We start from the raw sequence: 19,033 nt of genomic DNA, 5'->3' as shown, positions 1-19,033 counted from the left end.
ATGAACCCGCTCTAAAGTCATGCTCTAAGCACCGCACAAAATGCAATAAGAAGATCAAATTGAATACACACCAAATAGCTCAATCCACGAGCTAGAAGTCAACACCTATAGTTTGATAAGAATCAGTACCCAACAACCCTGGAGCAACCGAGCTCCTTTCCTACTTAGGTCAAAACTTACACAACATTCAATGCCATAACAAGTACTCTACCATACTAGCAACCACCCCAATGCTCATCCGTATAAGCATATAAGAATAAATATGAATAAAACCCACCATACCATGTTCATTACTTGTCACTTAATCATAAAAGAAAATTGCACCAACCGTGCCTATTACTTGCCACAGTCATGTATCACATACTTTCCACCTTATCATGTATAACATGCTTTCAGATACTTTCACATTTCATTTACATTGTTGGATCATATAATTATTCTACATACATGGCTATGTAATACAAATTTTAGTATTTAAACACGTAAGCATGTGAACACTTAGCAAATAAGCATGTCTTTTAAAACCGTAAACATATAAGCAATTAAGCAAGTAAGCATGTTTCTCAGACAACAAACACTTTGACACATAAGCACATAAATAATGCAATCCACCTTCCACACAACCCTAAGTAGGCCTCTACCCGTCGTCCTACTGTTTTTTGAACCATTGCTCTGATACTAAATTTGTAACGACCCAAACCCGAGGGTCCGAATCGCTAACTGGGTCCTTATCCGAACCCGAGGTCAATTAAGGGCACTACCGTCATTTCCTATGTCAATACGTAATAATAATAATAATAATAATAATAATGATGGGATCATAGCCATAAAATATGTCAAAACAATCCACTAACCCGTCAAAACCTATGGAAGAGCGTCGTCCGCTACTTCCCTTCCGTATCCTGAAAAATGTTAATAATGGAGTGAGCTTAATGTCACGAGTAGCGGGGTGTGACATTAAGCTCAGTAAGAAGTGTCTAAGACATACCTTTTATGACCCCGTGAATCTATGTATAGAATAGAACATAAGAGAACGGGATCATACTATACCGGGTATGTAAACCATAACCACAATATCTAATATAAACACAAATGTCATCCAAGTCACATATTCATCATGTATGCCGATGAAGTGCAATGCCATGCTCATGTCGCTCCCCATTTCCGAAACATTTCCGTTTCAACTTCTAAATCGTTAGTGTAATCCGACCCAAGGCACCTCCAAGGCGTCATGAGGGAGGGGTTGGCTAGTTTTTCCCAAACCACATGGCACCTCCATGGCGTCGTCTAGGTAGCTCAACCACACTAAAGTCTCTCTCTAACCCCCTCTACATCACACTAACATCACGGACCACTAGACGCCTCCTAGGCGTCCGGTTTTCACAAACACTTTCAAAAACGTTTTCCCAAAACAATTTCATTGGTTTTAAAAAAATACTTTTCCCTTTTTTTCTTTCCCAATGGATGCATGAATACTTCATGCTTCACAATTTACCATAATTTCCACATCATTAAACCTTAACAACTTTCATAATAAAGAAGAATTTTCTCATGAATTTATAGCATGCTTTAAGTCAACAAAATTTCTACAATTACACATATTACACAAAGATATAATCACAAAAGCATGTTTTCCATATCCAATCAACAAATCATACGCACATATATTATTTACACATAACACACATAGAAACACACATCATATATCTAGCATCATGGCAATTTTTCAAGAAAAATTTACAATAAATCCCATCCATTCCATCGACATCACAATCACATTATTAACGGGAAATCCTAACATTTATTTTCATAATTTCAAAATTACTTTTCTTAACAATTAAAAATCATGGGGTATCTAAAATATCAATACTAAACATGTATCTTCACCATCAACTATATAATCATAATCATGGGTTCAATCAATTAACACATATAATACATCCATCACCTTAATTACATACAATCATAACAACATAGGCAAAATTGTTAAAATCAGACATGCTTAGAATCAAATTAAAAGTAAAAAATTTACAAAAGATCAAAGAAAATATGAATTAGAGCACCCCTACCTCACTTAGATGCAAAAAACCCTAAATGGGTCCAAAAATTCAAAATTCCTAGGGTTGGCCAAATGAGGAATTGTTTGTATCAACATAGATCTTGCCGTGCTCTCCGTTTTGCCGCAAACGGTAACCAAAAATTCTAAGGGATGAGAAACAAATTGAAAATGGAAGCTTTGATGAAAAAAATAAATAAAAAGAACCAAGAATGAGAGAGAGAATTAGAACCTGCGGGAATGAGAGACCAAATTGTGATCTCATGGCCACCAAATAAGCTAGTGGTGGGTCCCACCACTTTCAATAATCTTTTCCTTTAATGTAAATACATATATATGTATATATATATTTATATAAATCACAAACATTACAAATATTATACCAAATATTTTGATTAAGGTTATAACTTTATGTAATGGATCATGTATTATGATGTTGTTGGGTATTGTAAGGTTGTATTATATGATTTCATATGTGTTTGGGCAAGATTTATTTCGTGTAAAGTTCCATAATAGGCTTTTGTGCATTTTATTGTTCATAGCAGTTCAATTGAAATTAAGCAGCTCGCAGGACTATTTCGGTCAACCGATTCCTCTAGTGGCCTCATTCACTGTTCAAACCACAACCGGCCGACTGAAATGGCCACTTCGGTCGACCGAAGCTCCATTTCGGTCAACCAGTTTGCTGTTGTTTGGTGCATCTTGTTCCCTCTTTCAGTTTATCTAACTAGGAGTCTTGGAAGGTCACTTACGGTTTTAACGAAGTATATATATAGAATGTTTAATGATATAATAGCACTGAACTTAATGACATTGACTCAGTTAACCTCGAGTTCGGGTAAGGACCCGGCTAACGGTTCAGACCTATGAATTCGGGTCATTACAGTTCAAAATTTTCAATTGCCATTTCGAGCTAGACTTGGGTTGAGAGATTTGTAACCCGAGCCCAACCTAAAACCAGAATCCATCTAATGCGTGTTAACTTAAATCTACAGTAAAATATTGTCATTGTTATTTCGCCGACCTTGTTGTCTTTTGTCATCCTACTCGTTTTGGTAAAGCTAATGCTGAGGCACTCTAACCAAAAGTCGACTTAGACCCGAATTTAGGCAACAATGTTCATAATGCGAGTTAAGTCTGGACTCTGGATTGACCTCAACTCGCTGGAGTTGCGGTCACCTATAGTTTATTGAGAGAAACAATATTTGTATAAAAATTAAATTTGATAACTATTAATCTTCTGACAAAACAAGTGTACTGTTCATAATAATATATAACTCGTGGTCATCATTATCATCATCGTCGTCATCATGTCTTTAATCTTTTTCTCACGACGGACAGCGAATAACAATAATTATAATAATAATAAAAAATGAATAATAAAACTAATAAGTTGAAACTTGAACCCAACTCATGTCGTAGGAACCTAGCTTCAAATAGTCAACGGTCAAAGAGAAAAAAATCATTTGAGGTCTGATCATCCCGCTTGTTCCTCCTGTCCAAGACTTCAACTCATTCTCTCAATCATCCATATGCGTGGCTCTAAACTTCTCACTTTCCGACTCTCTTCTCTCCCTCTCCCTCTCTCCACCGGCAAAGCCATTCGACTCCGCCGAGCTCCCGCACGCAATCTTCAACAACAATATGTCAGCAATAATACTGAATGAAACTTTGGTCTGTTACACGCACACAAGCTCCAAGTCTAGAGGCATCTTCAACGGTGACAATCCGTTCGATTTCGCGACACCGGCTATTCTGATTCAGCTCTCTCTCTGTTCTTCACTCACTGCCATCTTGCATTTTTTTCTTTCCCCGCTCGGTCAAACCACCTTCAATTCGCAGTTGATTGTAAGCTGCTTTTCTTCCTTCACGTACTAATTGCTTACCCTATTCATGCCATTCACTTGCAACAAACTGTTGTTTTCTAAGCAATAACTAACATTTTCTTCTTAAATTTTGAAACTATATACATACAAATGATTCACAATATACCAAAGCATAATAACTACACACACTTAGAGGAACATAAATTTTGTGTACTATTATGCTTTGGTATATGTGATGCATGAAGTATATGTCATAATATTGGATGCAAACATATATTGTAATTCACTAGTGAGCGTTCGAGTCCTGTTAGGGGGCAATATTTATACACCGTCTCTCTAATGTGTGTCCTGTTTTATGTTAATGAACAGGCGGGTATGGTACTGGGGCCATCAATTATGGGAAAAAACAAAAAATTCAGAGAGTTGATCTTCCCTGTCCAAAGCTTGTATGTGAGCGAAACATTCGCGTGCTTCGGTCTGATGCTCTTCCTGTTCCTTGTTGGAGTGAAAACAGATCTATTCATCATACTGAAAGCAGGAAGAAGAGCAGTATTTATAGGCATATGTACCTTCTTCTTGCCCTTGATGTTCGACTTGTTTCTCGCTAGGATACTAATGCATCAACTCAACATGGACAAGATTTTGCATAACTCGCTTATCTTTGTTGCATCAATGCAGTCCTTGACTTCTTTCCATGTCGTCGTCTGCCTCCTTGCGGATCTAGAGCTACTCAATTCAGAGCTTGGCAGGCTAGCCGTGTCTTCGTCAACCATCAGTGGCTTGTGCAGTTGGCTTTTGGCATCAACCATCTTTGCCGAGAGGCAAAGCGAGCAAGGAAGGCCCGATACATGGCTGTTAGTGACGTATGCTTTTGCATTTTTGCTGTTTGTCATCATATGCATCTTCAGACCTATAATGCTCTGGATGGTTCGAAGAACAGAACACGAAAAAGCAGTCAACCAGAGCTATATATTTGCTATCTTTCTTATGGTATTGGGATGCTCCTTCTTTGGTGAACTTACCGGGCAGCATTATTTGTATGGACCGATGATTTTGGGAATTGCAGTACCGGATGGACCACCCATAGGTTCCGCCCTTGTTAACAAGCTAGATACATATGTTTCGTCAATTCTCCTCCCAATCTACTTTGTTGTCACCGGTGTCGACGTTGAGATCTCTTCTATACATCTCAAGAACTTCGGAATCATTGAGCTACTGGCTTTTTTCGGATTCATGGGGAAATTAGTGGGAACCATGCTGCCTTGCCTCTATTGTAAAATGCCTGTTGGCGATGCGCTGGCTCTAGGGCTTGTCTTGAGTGTCCAAGGCATCACTGATGTTCTACTTCTGTCGCGAGCAATGGAGCTTAATGTAATGATCAATGGCAAACAATTTAAGCTTCATTTTCGTTACACTTTTCGTTAATTGGACTGCAATATTTCTCTTAAAGGGCATAGGGTGTGTTGATCTTCTTCAACCAAATTAAAAAGAACACTACTTTTGATTTCATTGAAGTATATATTCTTGCATCTTATCAACCCTAATTCCAGCATGTTTGTGCTCTTTTTGGTGCAGCTCATCGACAAAGAATCTTATAGTATCATGGTGATATCAATACTTCTATTCAGCGGAGCCATTTCACCGATTGTGAAATTTCTCTACAAGCCATCAAGGAGATACATGTCCTACAGGAGGAGGACCATTGAACACGTCAAACCTAATTCTGAGCTCCGGATGCTCGCATGCATTTACACTCAAGATCATGCTCCATCCATCATTAATCTCCTCGCAGCCTCAAATCCAACATCCAAAAACCCCATTTGTGTCTACGTTGTTCACCTAGTCGAGCTAGAATCCAGAGCTGCACCACTCCTCGTGGCTCATCACCCCGGAAGGAGGATTCATATTCACCTGCATGATTCTGAGCACATAGTAAATGCTTTCAGGTTATACGAGCAGCACGACAATGGCATGGTAAGGGTGAACCCTTACACAGCCATCTCGCCTTATGCATCAATGCACGACGATGTCTGCACACTTGCCCTAGATAAGGGGGTTTCCATAGTGATTGTGCCATTTCACATGTTTTTCAGCCTCGACGAAAGCGAAGAGTCATCTCCTGCCATCAGAGCTGTGAACCGTATCATCCTCAAAATGGCTCCTTGCTCTGTGGGGATCTATGTTGATAGAGGCACATTACCCAGTGCCACTCATATGTTGATGACAAGCACAACTTCATATCGCATTGGGATGATTTTCTTCGGAGGGCAAGATGACAGAGAGGCATTAGCATTCGCTATTCGCATGTCCAAATGCCCCAATGCAAGTCTCACCGTGGTTCACTTCGTTGAGACTGGCAAGAAAAACAAGACTAGTACAGACTCAGAGCTAGACCTGGAAATGATCAACGAGTTTCAGATGGCTGCCATGAAAAGTAACTGCGACGTTTACAAGGAGGAAGTGGTGAGGGATGGTGTTGGAATGGTTAGCGTGATCCGAGAGGTAGAGAACTCATTCGAGCTAATCTTGGTGGGAAGGCGCCACCCTGCTATTTCACTATTGTATATGGGACTCGAAGAATGGAATGAGTTTCCCGAGCTAGGGTTTATGGGGGACATGCTGGTGGCATCGGATTCGAGCTGTATGGTATCAGTGTTGGTGGTGCAGCAACAAGATCTTATTGGCTCAGACATGCTGGGTAGCCCTAAGTGTCTTGTGCAAGATTCATCTGCAGTTGTGGATGTATGCCCAGGGACAGTGTTAAAGTGTGGCTAACTCTAATACATAGGCATTTAGTGTAAAAACATAGCCTTATCTTCCTTTGCAGATTTCTGATTTAGGCAGAGAAATTGTTGTAAGAATATTTTAACTTCTTACCAGACCTAGGCATAAAATGTAATAACAAAAAAATTAAGGGCGGATGCCCCACTGAGCCAACGGTAGATCCGTCGTCCCTGTGCGTTCGGCTGCATGGAATTGGAGCCTTGAAATTGAAATTTGTGAAATTAGAGAAAATTTTGATTTAATATTGTAAAATGTTTTCTCCAATTCCACAAATTTTAATTTTAAAATTCGAATTCCATGCAACCGAACACAGCCATGTTGCAAAAGTTTAGCCACATTTTTAGAAATGGTGGAAATTTAGGCTTTTATTAATGATATTTGTTAATAATTTATAGGTATGGTTTTCATATTTGAATTGAAGGAACAATCATAGAGGAATAATTTGCATTTTCTATTCCTTTCAATTCAACCACATTTTACAAAAAGAAAAGTAACATTCGGACAACAGTTTGGAGTCCGAAAACCGAACATGAAAGAGGCCCACCAGCCCCTCTTTCACATTGCCGCTTTCGAACTAACTTTATCCCACATTTAAAACTTCCCAAAATAAAGTATAATGAAATCAAACCTAAGTTAGTAAAACTTTAAAAAATGAATAAACTCATATGAATTAAAATTAATTAAGAATCAAATCGGATCACTCTGTTTTCCTTATTAGTTAATACAACTTCACAACTTATCCTAATAAAATTTACAAACTAGGCCTTCAATGTTGCTGGATAACGAATTAGTAAAATACAACACAGAAACAATTTTCTTTCTTTTTTTGGGTAAAGCAAGGATAAGATTAAATCAAAAATTTTAATTCAATTAAATGGGAAAAAAATAAAAATAAAAATAAAACTAAAAAAACAATTAAGCATTAAATTGAATAACTGAGAACTACTTACCTAAAAAAAAATTACAACTAAACAGTTTTCACACTATGGCCAACTCAAAGACACCATCTTATAAATAGTAATCCAACTGAAATAAACTAATATTGAGTCTTGACAATGGCACCAACACTTCTCTTCATCCTAATGCAACTTTGCATTCTCATTCTCAACCCATTCCAGGGCACATACGCACAAAAATTCCCTGCTATTCTCATCTTTGGTGATTCAATACTTGATACAGGGAATAACAACTACATAAACACTGTAGTCAAAGCCAACTTTCCTCCCTATGGCATAGATTTCCCTGGCAACGTTGCCACGGGGAGGTTTTCCAACGGAAAACTTGTGTCCGACTTCTTGGCCGAGATGATGGAGATCAAAGACACTGTTCCTCCTTTCCTCAATCCGAATCTATCAGCCGAAGACCTACGTACAGGTGTTTGTTTTGCATCGGCTGGATCAGGGTTCGATGAGCTGACTACGGCTGAGTCTGGTGTAATCCCGGTGTTAAAGCAACCTGAATATCTAAGGAGTTACATTCAGAAGCTTAAAACAGTTGTAGGGGAAGAAGAGGCTAGGAGAATAATCCATGGTTCTTTGGTTGTACTTAATGCAGGAACCAATGACATCCTAATTAGTTTCTATGGCAATCCCACAAGGGGTTTTTCATTCAGCCTTAACGGCTACTATGATTTTCTGCTAACAAAGCTACAAACTTTTGTTCAGGTTCTCTCTTTCTCTCAAACATACTACGTATACTTTGATTTATGGATAATAATATTTCCACTTAATTCCAAATGTACAGGAACTGTATGAGCTCGGGTGCCGTAAAATGGTCATCGCAGGGTTACCTCCAATGAGCGTACCGAACCAAGCTGCAGATTCTCAACCCTATAATCAGAAGCTTGTGTCTCTGTTGCCTCGGTTACAGGCATCCCTTCCAGGGAGCAAATTAGTCTATGGAAATATATATGATCCACTGATTGACATGGTCGCCAACCCACTAAAATATGGTAAGCACGACACTAATTGGTCCTATGTATGTATGTATTTATTCAAGTATACGTAATATATGATGATATCCTAGTAGTTCCTACACTGGTGAATGTACATAATTTAGTACTGATCGAAACACTGTAACAGGATTTGTGGATGTCATGAGATCCTGTTGCGGATATGGATTGCGCGGGACAGGGCCTCTTTGCACTCCAAACACTCCAGTATGTCCAAACCCTTCCCAGTTTATGTTCTGGGATATCATTCATCCTACTGAAGCTGCGTACCGGCCCCTTGCAGAAGCCATAAAGAATATAATCGAAACTCAAATTATTGGATACTAACAACGCCTGAGATTAATTTTCAGGTTTCGATTATCAGATAGTCAAGCATTTGATTGTTTTCAGTTAGACTACATCTCTAAATTACGTTTTTACGAGATTTAGATCAGTTGTAATAAAGCTTCAAGGAATCAATAGCGTTCGCATTGAAGCACATGTACCTATACAGTAATCTACTGAAACAAATGAATGGCACAGTTCACCATATAATTTTCTATGGTTTTCTGAGATTTTGGTGCTTTTATTCCTCGATAGGGCAAAATGGAAAATTAAGATTCATCTAATCGACCACAATTGGTAGAATTGGTAAGAATTCACGTGCTAACACGTTCGACTGAGGATATGACCCTTAATAGAGCAAAATGGAAAATTAAGATTCATCTAATCGACCACAATTAGGAAACTACTTTAAGTTGTTGATTATTCCTCCAGCAAGATTATCCTCATCATCAACTGCAAGGTCAATAAGGGTATACCGGCGGATGGGAGGGTTTCGATTTTAAATTTAACATCAGAATAGGAAAAATCAGAAACAAGAATCTAGAAAACACAAACCTAACCAGTTATCAGCAATAATTAGGTAATCCCAAGACAGACTGAAAGTAACTAAAGTTTTCGGAAGAGATTCGAGTTTACTTAGCATTAGTATTCAAAAATTAACATTTCAAGCAGATACATCCATCTACCCACCAAATTTCAGGAAATTCCAACAAAAAAAACTCATGTTTGAAATTTGAATACCATTTCAGCATTTACTATTATACATTGTGTCACCTATATATAACTTACATTTAACTGAGCCAAAAAAACAGGAAATCAAAACAACTTGAGCTCAGACAGATTGAGGGACACAACATAAAAATATTTCATTTACATACAACAAAACCGTTATCAACTACAAACAATTCTACAATAAAACCTTTTATCAACTACAACAAGTCTACAACAAGCATTCGTACTACAACAACACAAGCAATCAACAGCTTACTTGGTTCGCTTTTCACTTCCTGCCACCAGCAGATCCACCAGTTCCCCGAAACAGCTCATTAATCCGAGCCTCAAGATCCTCCACTGTGTACCTAATATGCTTCTCTGCGTGCTTCCCCAACTCCGGAACAACCTGAAACCTCCCGAGGAAGTTGCGATATGCTGGAGACAAGTTCCCGACAACCGAGATCCTCAGCTCCTCTCTCAGCTGCTCATCAAAAATGACCCAATTGGATTGACTCTTACATGTGTCCTCAAAGTACATATTGAATAACTTAAGCTTCTCCTTCAAACCCTTCACTGAAACATTAGAGCCCAAAGAACTATTATTGTCTTGCTTCAACACTCCCAAAGCCTTGCTCCATGAACTTCTCTGGTAATTCATATGACATTGCCGGACCTTCGCCGTGTGTTTCCGAATCCAATCATCGCCTAACAGAGACCCCAATTCACTGTCTTTAACCTTCTGGACAATGTACCTTCCATTGTTCATCATGAAAACAGAGCACAATGCAGGGTCTCGGTAAATCTTCGACTTTGACTCTAGATTGCTCTCCAGTAACTCCATAATCCAAGCCATTTGAACTGACAACGACGAAGCGTCGTCGGGTTTCCGGTAATCACCGCCACCAGTTGGCGGAGCAATGCTTTCCTCAAAGACCTGTTCTAGGGTTTGCCGAGAACGGCAGGCAGCTCGGAGGTAATTCATCACGTACCGAGTAATGGGATGGGGTCCGCCACCGGGAACGGCGGCTTTTGCCGGGTCACGGCGGATTGAATTCTGTAACTCCATAAAAATCCCTCTAATTGATTCTCCTAATCTTCTCCAAATTGCCATCGCTTCATTTCTGAGAACCAAACAGTACTGATCTGAAAACACAACTTCGATTTCAGGCATCAAATCCCTAACCGTTTCGAAAACGTCGAGGACTTTGAACAACCGCTCCGGCGCTCGGCTTCCGATAGCCACTGCGTCTGCGAAATTCAAGAGCTGGATGGTGGAGCCTCTGCAGACCTCCATGAAGGAGAGATCGGCGGCAGAGGAGAAGCCGGAGAAGACGCGATCGCAGAGCCGTCGTTCGCTCGGGAAGAGGATCCGAACGGCGACGTTGACGGCTTTGATCCACCGATCGATCTCGTCTTCGATGTCGGACCAAGGCATCTTGTGAACGTCCTCGATGCTGAGCTTCGATAACCCTAATCTGGACAAGCTCTCCTCCAAGAATTCTCTCCGGCAACTGCTGTATGCATGCGAGCACTCCTTCCCAAATCCGGCGGCCACCATCCGCTTCGCGATCTCGTGTAGATCGTTGATCGTCGCCGACGGGAGTGCGTCGATGACGATATCGAAGTCAGTGATCGGATGAGCAACAGGGATCGGATCGTCGTCGCCGGAACAGATCATCTCACCGTCCTCATCCTCGTCCTTGTCCGAGTCAAACGCGTAATCCGCTCCCGACTCGTTGTTCCGATACCGAGTCACATCAAACGACTCGCCGCCTCGCTCCATCAACGATCTGAACTCGTCCTCAAGCCGAAACATCGCCTGCTGGAGAAGATCGTCGGCGCGGTCGAGACAGGAGGCGACGGGCTTATCAGCGGCCATGGGAGTCCAGTCACGAATGGCAGCCAGCAATTCGTCAACGGCGTCGAGGAAGGAGGAGGCGTCGGCGGAGTCGGACCAGATGGGGTGATCAGCTGACAAGTAGCGGTTGATCTGACGGTCGAGAGACTTGAGGTTCTGTTCCAGAGCTGCACAGGCTCTTGGGTCTTCGTCGGTTAGCTTGTCGGAGAGCTTCTCTCTCAACCTGCCATCGAAATTGGAGAAAATCTGGAGTATGTCGTCGGCCATGGTTTCGTTGTGGCCGAGAGTCTTGGCGATGTGACGAGCCACCGCGATGAGCTTCTCTTCGCCGTTCTCCGCCATGGGAATGGAAGAATTATTCAGTGGTCAATACCAAATGGGTTTTGAGACTTTGATACTATTTGTTCTTGTTGTTTAGGACGTTAAAGACTTTCAATTTATGGTATACAGTACAGTACAACAACAACAACTACCAGAAGTGGGGGTGTGTGCTAGGGTTTTTCTTGACATTGATTGTAGAGAGAGAAAGAGAAATGGAGGAAACAGAGGGGAGAAGTGGGTCCACGGGAAATTCATGGGGAAACGCGGTTTGGCTGAATAAAGTGCGAAAAAAGAACGCGGGAGAAGAAAGACAAAGCAGAGGGGGAAGAAGAGTCGGACACATTCAGAGAAGATGACGTTGAAAGAGACACCAATGTGAAGAAAAAGGAACATAAGGGGCATCCTTTATTTTGTATTTTTTAATATAGATATTATTATCAGTGGCTTTCCCTACTTTTTCCTTTATCTACACTATATTTTGTTGCCACTGTCTATGTATCTGTATCCAAACTGTACTGCTATATCTATATCTGTATCTATATCTATACTACTTAAACCCATTTATAGATTTTTATCTTTTAATAAACTTTTTACAAATAAATTATTGTAAATTAGTATTTATGTATATTTTAACTGGAATAATGTGGAATTTATTATAATCACTTGTTTATTAATTCCAGTTCTTAGCTGTGATTCTCCTCAAAATTTATGATGAAATTAGGAACAATTTAAATTTTATATATATGTATATATATATAATTTTCTCCATTTAAAATTCTGTGAGGTACACAATGTAATTTAAATCTTCTATTTAGATATTGGACTTCTATTCTTTTATATATTTTTAAAATGAAATAGATAAAATATATGTATCTCTTTTCTAATTTTTAATTTTTGGATATAATTTTGGCTCCACTTTATGGTCAATTCATTAGAAAATCGAATCAAACATGGTTTCACATTATTGTCTTTTTATTTTAAATAAAATAACAAAAAAATTATAAACTCATTAATACACCATTTGTTTTTTTAAAATGTTATTATATGTTGATAAAGGTGCTACGACACCTACCCGCGTGGTGTCATTTCTAGAAAGAGGATACACCTGGGTAGTATCTGTCTGGCATTCCTCTAAAAGAAGGGGTCATCACCCTTCACTCTTCTTTGGAGGTACCGCTCCATTCGGATGAGTCCCACCTCTCTTACCCCTTCAAGGTTCCCTCTTACATATGGAACCGAACATTTTAGGCCCTCACCCCTCACCCCCTGAATTGAAGAGGCTTCGGGGTTTGGGGCCAAGATAGAACCTCGCGGGATCAAGAAGGCAGAATCTCGAGGGGGCTCTTTCCCCATCTCTGAATCCGGTAATTTGAAGAAATGTGGACAGGTGGCTGGAATCTAAGGAGTCGCCTCAATTCGGGGTCAATGCAAAGAAGAGAGGATGTTTGATACCCAAGTTACGTCGAGCTTTAGGTAAAAGCAAACAGTACATTAAATGCAAAAAAAAAAAAGGAAAAGACATTTGACAGAACCTACATTAAAGAAGGACCCACATTAAAGAGGGAGCGTCATTACCCGTCAAGAGGGGGGAGAGAGCCACCTGGTCAATGTCCCATCTGCCAGGGGGAGAGGTCCTCAAACCCGTGGGCAAGAAAGGGCTCGCCCCTTTCTTGACCAAAGGCACAAGTAATATAAACAAGAGCATTAATCAACCATTAAAGCAAGACCGTAACACACAGCAACCGACCATTACTACCGAGCTCAAGTTACTTGGGTATTAATTACTGTCTTCTCTCTCCTAATCTTTGACTTGAAAGAATCCCTTATATTGCTTAGATCTCCCTTGGATACTAATCTCAGCATTCTTGGCCTACGTAAAATAATTTCCTCATCCTAAAAAGAACTATCATCAACATTATCTTTTATATTATAAAATTCAACTTTTTTTTTATCTTATTTATTTTCTTTAGTACTTATTTTGATAGTATATTCAACTATATAACAGGTTATCTGATTTTTGAGTTTTGTGTTATAATCGTTCATGGAAAGTCGCTTTCAAGAAAAAGAACCCTAAATGTATAAAACAAAAAAACATAGATCATACCTCCTTCAAACATTCTTGACAATTGAATGATGATGTTGAGCTCTGGAAATTTGAGAGGAAGAAGATGGTGGCCGAAAAGATATAGAACTAGAGAGCAACGTTGAACCTTAAAAATTAAAAAATAAAGAAAAATATTGTTGAACCCTCCTTACCTGATATCATTCAGGTAGGCTTTGGTTTATTTTCTCATTTTTTATTTTTATTTTTCTCACCCGTTTAACAAAAGAGAATGTATTTTATTTTTATTGGACAACATAAACACTGAGGATAGTGTAAATCATCACTAAGTGAGGACCTTGTCCCGATCCTAAATATTTTAGACTTATAAAATCTATACAAATATTTAAACCAAATAAATCAATCATTTGTATCTAAATATGTTACTTAAACTTTTTTTCTAAATCTAAAGATGTTACCTTTATTTATTTTGTTTTATAATTTATATTATTGATTTTCTTTCCAAATTGTTGTGGATTTCTCCTCCAAAAATTATTTCTCTCTCAAAATATGCTTGAATTATGAGTAATGAAATTTTATTTAAATTTAGAAATTTTAAGTGGTTTGATAAAACTCAAAATTAAATAATCAAACATTTCAAGAACGGAATTATAAGTGCTAAAATTTTATGTCCAAATTATAAATTGAGAATTTCATTGATACGTTTTAAATTTTAAATATTTAATAATAAAAATGTCTAACCCATTAGAATATTTAAATGTTTGCATAGTTTGATTATCAAACAACACACTTTTGGTTCGTTTTATTGGTAAATCAAACTCACATTAATTGGAACAAAACCAAGTTGATGGAAGCTTCTAAATTGAACTGATCCAAATTGTAAACAATTAATTTAGATCACTTTGGTTTTATATATTGCCTTACTTAAAAGCATAGTCGAATAATAAATAAGTTTAACCTATATTTAAGTCTTTTCAAACCAATTTAGACAGCTGTTTTTCCCCTTTTCTTTAGCCTACTTGAGAGTGCGTTTTTAGTTTTAAGAATCTTTCACTAAGATAGATGTAACTAACAAGAATTAGAGTATGTTTGTCATGCATAAGACCTTTAAAGCTAGAAATCAGAAACCGATTTTTTCGGATCGCATGGGATAATTATTATATGGTTGGGAATTATATAGTTCCGACTAATCATATATATACACAAATAAATATGTCATTTTTTTTTTTTTTTTTTCTCCTTGTGCGACACTCATAATTAGTCAGGATTATGTAAAAAAAATTAGAATTCTATAATCATGATTAGTAAAAAAAATTCTATAATCGTTTTGTTTTTTTGTGTTATTTTTGTTTTACTTGCGCGGACACTCATGATTAGTTGGGATTATGTAAAAAAAAAAAAATTAGAATTCTATAACACTTGTGTATATATTTGAGATGATATTTTCATTGAGAGATGATATTTATAATTTTATTCTTTTATTTATGAGCTAGAGATAATGTATTATTTCATTTTAAAATGGAGAGAACAATGAGAAGTGCAAGAGAGAACAATGAGAAGTGCAAGTATGAACACTCATTTTATTTTGAATAGAACAAATATAGCGAGTCAATTTGTTTTACTATCGATGTTGAGGTTTCATCAAGGTAAGCCAATAAAAGGTAGGCCAATGGTTTGGTGACAGGACAAGCCGTTTTGGCACCTTTTTCAATGAGCTTGGGTCAACAAGTTTGCTCCATAAATTGGTTCATCTTTATTTACGGAGCATTAATTATATGAAAATTGGACCATGTCAAAATATAAAGTGTATAATTTTCTTCTCGTCTAATCTTCAGTTTAGACTTGGAAAAAAACAAAATAAAAAATTTCTTTGGTTAAGACTTTATATATTATACCCATTTATATCAAAGATGTTGACATAAAACTAATCAAAGAAAATACATAGATAAACTTTCGACCAATAGATTCACATTCTTATATTAAAAGTAAAATCAACATTGATTTAGATGTGGTGTTTAGCAAGAATTTCTAACGATTTGAATTTTGACATCCTTAACAAACATGACACCAGAATTTCATGGTAGACCAAATTTATTTAAAATATTATTAAAGATGAATTTGAATTATTTTATAAGTCACTTTCGCTGCACAGTCGCTCATGTGTCAGCAGTCTATTGATTGCTGACTTTAGCACTTTTTTATCTTCTGTTTTTTTTTTTAATTTTATTTTTATAATGGGTCCCCCCCCCTCCCCACCGTCGAAGTCATGCCGTCCAAGCTGCCCGTCCTCTCCTCGGCTTCCTTATCTGGTTCGTCCCGGAGGCACTCACCACCGCCTACTCTAGCAAAGACGGCTTCGTCCTTTGGGCCCACTGCGCCCTAAGACCCTATGCTGGCTCCCACATGACCACCTGGAAATTCCTCTATAGTGTCATCAAAGGGGTAAGAGCAACCCTAGTGCACCCATTGTTCCCCATTTCATATTTTTATATAAACTATGCAGTTATATCGTCAATTTTATATAAAGTGTACAGTCACGTTAGCATTTGATTGTATACTTATTTTAAAGATTCTAAATTCTTGTTGTGCACTCATTTTTTCATTATACACTTTATTATATTATTATTTTTTAAATAATTATTTTAATCCAACACCATCACACAATATTATTATTTTTATTTTATATTATTATTTCACACACATTCCCACACAATGGCCCACCATTGTGCTGCCCTTTCTGCTCAAGCCAGATGCTACTTCATTACTTAGTTATGAAGAGTGGAGTATGTAATATAAATTAGGCTCCACTAGTGTGTACTCCGCGCGGGAGCGCCATTCATTATACACCGACACACATATTATACACTTTGTCTTGGCGCTGGGGTTGTTCTAAGGATAAGCCACTGGACTGACAATCTCTCAATCCAATAAAGAGGAGGTCATAGGAAGAGCAAGCCTTGACAACCATAATCCATTAGAAAATCTCTTCCATCTTTGCTCCTTATCAGTTATCAGCACATCTAGTTGACAAGGTACTAGTATTCATCACATCTTTATTCCTTATCATCATCTAGGTGACTAGGTAATTACTTTCTCCATGTCTAAATGTGACGGTTATAAAAATACCGAATCATAAATATATATTTTTAATGAATGTATATGTAAAATCAAATATAATAGATAGTTATACAAATGATGATGTGGCGTGATTTTGATTATTAAATGGAGACTCAAAGATTTTGGAGAGAAAATACTCGGAGAGGATCCAAATCTGTCTGTATGTTAATTTCTCTTTGCCCCTCGTATAATAGTCAAAGACAATTCACCTGTCTACAATACATAACCAAACATTTGGAAAGGTTATATATACTTCTCAATCACTTCACTGAAATCACTATTTTACCCCTAATATAAAAAACTGCCCTTGATAATCTCTATACCTTACCAAATTTCTCCGAATTTTCATTATACTTTTATTTCACAAGTAAATACATATTTGATTTTCATTATATTTTACATTTTTCCCCACACATAATTTACTCAATGTAATTATCTTATCCACATAAAAATTTTAGTATAGCCACATATCTTAAAATTGCAATTTTAAATTTTGCAAACAAATTTCCCTTTAATTACTGAGATGAGTAGCCAACAAAGAGTTTTCGATTCAACATACAAGTAATAAAAGCCGAGGCAGTCACTTTTCAAAAAAAAAAAAAAAAAAAAAAGGCCGATTCAGTGCTTGCTGAATATTTCTCAATTCGACCAATATCAAGGATCTATGTTAAAGCTCAAATGAACCACCACGACTTATGGTGATGGAACACGAAGAACTCAAAGTTATTGAAGGCAAAGTTCAGAATTTGATCTTAAATTCAAAAAATATCAAAGATTTATGTTGTAACTTAATTGAAGTGCCCAACTTTTCAAGCTGATACACTCGTGGTTGAGTCCTCCATCTCCTAAGACCTAACAAACAATTGATCCACATCATTTTAAGGTCTCGGGATCATTGACTTGGTCCATGAAAATAGATGACTCACATTATATTAGCTATAATAGTCATTTGACATGTTGCAAGTCATTTTAAACTTAAAAGAAATCAAGTTTAGCACGGGTATAATAGTCATTTGACATCTTGGAAGTCATTTTAAACTTAAAAGAAATCAAGTTTAGTACTTTAGATGACTAAGTCGCCTATGGTTTGACTTAGGCACCTAAGCGAACCAGAAACTAGACGCTATGAAAAAAGGCACTCGAAAAAAAAAAAAAAAATCTGTTGACCATAATTGAACGCGGTTTTGAACGTTCGAGGCTCATATCGTGGGCGTGAATGATAATTAAATCAGTATGTCATTTTGATTTAAATTGTGGAAAACAATTTGTAAAAAAAATTGTGGAAAACAATTTGTAAAAACGCAATTTTACCAAAATATGTTATGCAACCAAACACTGGAAAATAAGGAAAAAATTTCCTAGAAAACATTTTACTTCAAAACAAAATAATTCAAGAAGAGTTCCAAATCAAATCTTCAGTTCAAGCCAAATCAAATCCCATGGCGCGCCAGTCCAACACCCTATTCAGATTTATGTACTTAAGCAGGTCAATCACTATTTCTAACTAAACGTGCTTATTTTTCTAAAATCACTCAATCTGTTCAATTTTAAGCGCAGAATGAGGTTCAACCACGAACAGAGTAGCAGCTAGACAACAGTTGTTATGTCCAGAGGTTGACTCCTTGTGTTACGTATTAACCGTAGGGATACTATTGAGTATGCGCACTGGTTTTATACCAACGCGTAAGAGGAAGATAAACCAGCCTTCAAAACCATGTCAGGGACAATCACTAAGAGATAAACCCTAGGTAATGACACACACAGAACACTTGTAACTACTAAACATTTAAGAGGTAGATAAACCAGCCTTCAAGACCATGTCAGGGACAATCACCAAGAGATAAACCCTAGGTAATGACACACACACACACAGAACACTTGTAACTACTATACATTTAAGAGGTAGATAAACCAGCTTTCAAGACCACGTCAGGGACAATCACCAAGAGATAAACCCTAGGTAACAACACACACACACACAGAACACTTGTAACTACTCTACATTTTGAGTGAATGCGAG

General features: G+C 37.6%; 3 protein-coding genes across 3 annotated transcripts; 2 read left to right on the top strand and 1 right to left on the bottom strand.

Annotated features, from left to right (window-relative positions):
* The first annotated feature begins 3,544 nt into the window (after nt 1-3,544).
* Nucleotides 3,545-6,874, top strand: LOC132306474 (cation/H(+) antiporter 15-like). The gene is made up of 3 exons (XM_059803863.1): nt 3,545-3,904; nt 4,252-5,253; nt 5,458-6,874. Exons 1-3 carry the CDS (start codon nt 3,701-3,703, stop codon nt 6,655-6,657), a joined length of 2,406 nt encoding a protein of 801 aa, XP_059659846.1. The 5' UTR covers nt 3,545-3,700; the 3' UTR covers nt 6,658-6,874.
* An 847-nt stretch (nt 6,875-7,721) lies between these two features.
* LOC132309280 (GDSL esterase/lipase At2g30220-like) lies at nt 7,722-8,944 on the top strand. Its single transcript, XM_059807598.1, has 3 exons — nt 7,722-8,330; nt 8,410-8,617; nt 8,748-8,944. Exons 1-3 carry the CDS (start codon nt 7,722-7,724, stop codon nt 8,942-8,944), a joined length of 1,014 nt encoding a protein of 337 aa, XP_059663581.1.
* Nucleotides 8,945-9,645: 701 nt separating this feature from the next.
* LOC132306473 (exocyst complex component EXO70B1-like) lies at nt 9,646-12,201 on the bottom strand. Its single transcript, XM_059803862.1, has one exon. The coding sequence runs from the start codon at nt 11,853-11,855 to the stop codon at nt 9,942-9,944; it is 1,914 nt and encodes a 637-aa protein (XP_059659845.1). The 5' UTR covers nt 11,856-12,201; the 3' UTR covers nt 9,646-9,941.
* Between the last annotated feature and the right edge of the window lie 6,832 nt (nt 12,202-19,033).

Source organism: Cornus florida, unplaced genomic scaffold (assembly GCF_030987335.1).
Source record: "Cornus florida cultivar Cherokee Brave unplaced genomic scaffold, ASM3098733v1 CherokeeBrave_3.0.0_Hap2_Chr05, whole genome shotgun sequence".
Classification (NCBI taxonomy): Eukaryota; Viridiplantae; Streptophyta; class Magnoliopsida; order Cornales; family Cornaceae; genus Cornus; species Cornus florida.
Note: the sequence above shows the minus strand (reverse complement) of the source record. Positions and strands in the feature narration are given on the sequence as shown.

Bases quoted from the DNA above. Each gene is read 5' to 3' on its own strand.
- LOC132306474 (XM_059803863.1), top strand. From the start codon at position 3,701: ATGTCAGCAATAATACTGAATGAAACTTTGGTCTGTTACACGCACACA. The intron at 3,905-4,251 runs GTAAGCTGCTTT...GTTAATGAACAG, and splicing joins CCTTCAATTCGCAGTTGATT to GCGGGTATGGTACTGGGGCC. The intron at 5,254-5,457 runs GTAATGATCAAT...TTTTTGGTGCAG, and splicing joins CGCGAGCAATGGAGCTTAAT to CTCATCGACAAAGAATCTTA.
- LOC132309280 (XM_059807598.1), top strand. From the start codon at position 7,722: ATGGCACCAACACTTCTCTTCATCCTAATGCAACTTTGCATTCTCATT. The intron at 8,331-8,409 runs GTTCTCTCTTTC...CCAAATGTACAG, and splicing joins AGCTACAAACTTTTGTTCAG to GAACTGTATGAGCTCGGGTG. The intron at 8,618-8,747 runs GTAAGCACGACA...ACACTGTAACAG, and splicing joins CGCCAACCCACTAAAATATG to GATTTGTGGATGTCATGAGA.
- LOC132306473 (XM_059803862.1), bottom strand. From the start codon at position 11,855: ATGGCGGAGAACGGCGAAGAGAAGCTCATCGCGGTGGCTCGTCACATC.